The sequence below is a fragment of the Carassius gibelio genome, chromosome B25, assembly GCF_023724105.1.
Source record: "Carassius gibelio isolate Cgi1373 ecotype wild population from Czech Republic chromosome B25, carGib1.2-hapl.c, whole genome shotgun sequence".
Lineage (NCBI taxonomy): Eukaryota > Metazoa > Chordata > Actinopteri > Cypriniformes > Cyprinidae > Carassius > Carassius gibelio.
The window spans coordinates 4,731,852-4,734,753 of NC_068420.1; the positions used below are offsets into that span (position 1 = coordinate 4,731,852).

General features: G+C 34.8%; 1 protein-coding gene across 1 annotated transcript in view; it reads left to right on the plus strand.

Annotated features, from left to right (window-relative positions):
- Nucleotides 1-489: 489 nt before the first annotated feature.
- Nucleotides 490-2,902, plus strand: part of bbs4 (Bardet-Biedl syndrome 4) — a 13,171-nt gene continuing 10,758 nt past the window's right edge. Inside the window, exons 1-4 of the mRNA XM_052597583.1 lie at nt 490-595; nt 1,357-1,408; nt 2,158-2,237; nt 2,324-2,387. Of these exons, the coding sequence (XP_052453543.1) occupies nt 572-595; nt 1,357-1,408; nt 2,158-2,237; nt 2,324-2,387 (220 nt within the window). The 5' untranslated portion in view covers nt 490-571. The remainder of the gene's footprint in view (nt 596-1,356; nt 1,409-2,157; nt 2,238-2,323; nt 2,388-2,902) is intronic.

The following is a 2,902-nucleotide window of genomic DNA, read 5'->3' on the forward strand; positions in this document are numbered from 1 at the left end:
TTTAAGGGTTTGTGCCCCAGGGTCATTAAATATGTATCTAACAATCCATGTCTTTATTTGACACTCATAGGCTATAATTTCTTGACCAGATCATGCTGAGGTGTGCTTCTGATGTGTCTCTCATCTTCTCCAGATGATCTTTTTCTCGTCCATGTGTTATGACTGTGCTTTTCAATCTCTACAGATGATTTAATCAGAAATGGCTTGAAATGATTCTGTTGTGTATTTTGCCACCTTTGTCTGAATTAAACTAACAACCTATAGTTTGAGAGAGACTTTTGCATCAAATTATTACTTGTTTTTTATGTTCATAATGTGCATGAAGATTTATTCTTCACCATTAGTAATTATAATAAAATAACGACCAGAATTAGTCATTATATCTACTATATAGTGACTGTAAATAAATAATGGACTGTATAACGGTATTTTTATATTATCATGTAAGCTTTTACCACTGTAAATCGTTTCTGTGCTGGAGAGAGTCGAAGAGAGTTTACGTGATGACGAACGTCGCGGTGTTGCCATAGCGACAGAAGCGTCCGCCGGAAGTGAGGAGGAACGGAACGCGATGGCGGACGACGCGATAAAAACGGTGAGAAATTATCTTTTTTTCATCAAAACACAACAACTCCTGATATTTACTCGTCTTCGTGATGGTTTATGATAGTCTGGAGCCGCCGTTCTACTTTATTTGTGTTATTTAGTTGCTCGTCAGATTAAATATACGTTATCTGCAAAGAGTAAACAAACCGACAGATTTACGTTTTAAAAAACACATGTAACGTTAACCGTTATATTTAATTCATATTTCGTTTAATCTTGAACAGCAAAGACTGTCAAAAAAGATTTCAAATGAGTGTTACATAAAGAAAATCAAGTTTATATTAGGACCATTAAGATTTCATATATATATGTATTCATGACCGTTAACCACATATTACGTCAGTCACAAATATTGTCATCACTGTAATAAAAGTAAATTGATGTAATAGAAATTATTTATAAATCATGGTAGCAAAAAATTTGTCAAAACATATATTAATTCATAATTAGCTTCTTATAATAATTTCTTTTCATAATTAGTTTCTTATGATTTCTTTTTGTATAATATTAAATATTAAAATGCATAATATTAGTCAGCAGTCAGCATTTATTTATCAAATGCACAACAGTGAGGTTATCTCTGCTCCTAAATAAATACATACTAAATTAAATAAACAACGAGAATCCATGTAAAAGGATGAATTACTGAGAGAAAGATATATGAATATGAAAATATAAATATAAAAGTGGGCTAATGTTCATTATAGAACACAGAATTTGATTATTATATTACATTTGTTCTTTGTGTAGGATGTGCAGCTGCCTGTGGCCACAGACCTGAAGAAACCTCGTCCAAAGAAAGGTCAGAATCTCTGGAGTCTATATATATATATATATATATATATATTAATAATATCAATTATTGAAAAATTCAGTTTTGATTTCTGAAGTACTGCAAAACCACGTTGCTTTATCTGCTCATCCTGTGGGTGGCGCTGTTTGCCTTTGTTTTCCCCTTCGGCCCAGTTTTTCAGTGAAGAGGATTAGGGCTCAGAGCGAAAAGTCTTTCCAGGAATAGAACGGATTGAGATCAGATTTTACCAGGGGGCTTGTAAGCAAGAGGAGAAGGATGTTTGGCTCCTTTTGTTCTGGGGCCCGCTGGATTCGGGACGAGTCTTGTGCGGCCCCCCACTGCGAGAAGAGTCCGCTGCGGCTCACAGCAAGCCTGTCTGCCCTCTATATCCAAAATAGAAGCAGATTTTTCAATGCTGCCTTTGATATTTGCATTTTCATGATTAGAGCAGTTAATGTCCTACACAAGATGAAACAGCCGGAATAAGCCTCATCTCATTATTCTCTGGCCTAAAAAAGTTTCTGAACAGTTGAGTCAACGTTAAAATGTTTTAATGTCCTTCCGGTACATATGAAATATCAAAACAAGTGTCTTTTATTGTAAAGAATGTTGTACAATCAAACTTCCCAAGCAAAACATTTTTTGAACATTATTACATCCCGCAGCATTTGCCGTGACATTCAGACATGTTTTAAGTGTCTAGGCTCTTTTGTGCATTGTTGCATACATACAGTATATACATTCATCTCTGTCTGCAGCTCCTGAGCTTCCGATCCTGGAGAGGAGAAACTGGCTTATACATCTGCATTATATCCGCAAAGATTATGAGACCTGCAAGGTAAAGCCAGAAGACCTACAGAGAGCGTTTAATTGCTGTAGAATACTCTTAATAATGTTTAAGATTTATGTTCCTTCTGTTTTCAGGCCATTATTAAAGAACAGCTGCATGAAACTCAAGGCATGTGTGAATATGCTGTGTATGTGCAAGGTCAGTGTAAAGTACACAGTAAAAAAAAAATATATATATATAACACACCCCACCTTTCCCCCAGTTTGCTTCCTTATTATCCAAAAAAAGCACCAAAAAATTATTCTTTAAAAAAAAAACTAAAATAGTTTGTCAATGATACTCAACACTAGATATGTTTCCATTCAAAAATGCAAATTTAACTTGTGTGCAAAACTGGAATATCGCATAAAACATTTGCGAATAAAGCATTATATTTATTAATTTTCATATCGAATAAAGAACTTGCTCTTCAGAGAGAGCAGATGTAACACAATAAATGCTGTCATTGCTTTTAGAGGTGCGTACCTGCTGTTTAAGAATGCAGTCATGTAGGACAGTAATTTTACAGAAATACTTTGATGACAGACTTTCCCCAGGCATTTCAGAACGACCAAAACAACATATAGATGCTGTGAACGAAATCGTTCCACTAGTTAGTAAAGTTATCTCGTCTCATAGCCCAAAGTCACATGACTTTTTCAATGCGTATGATG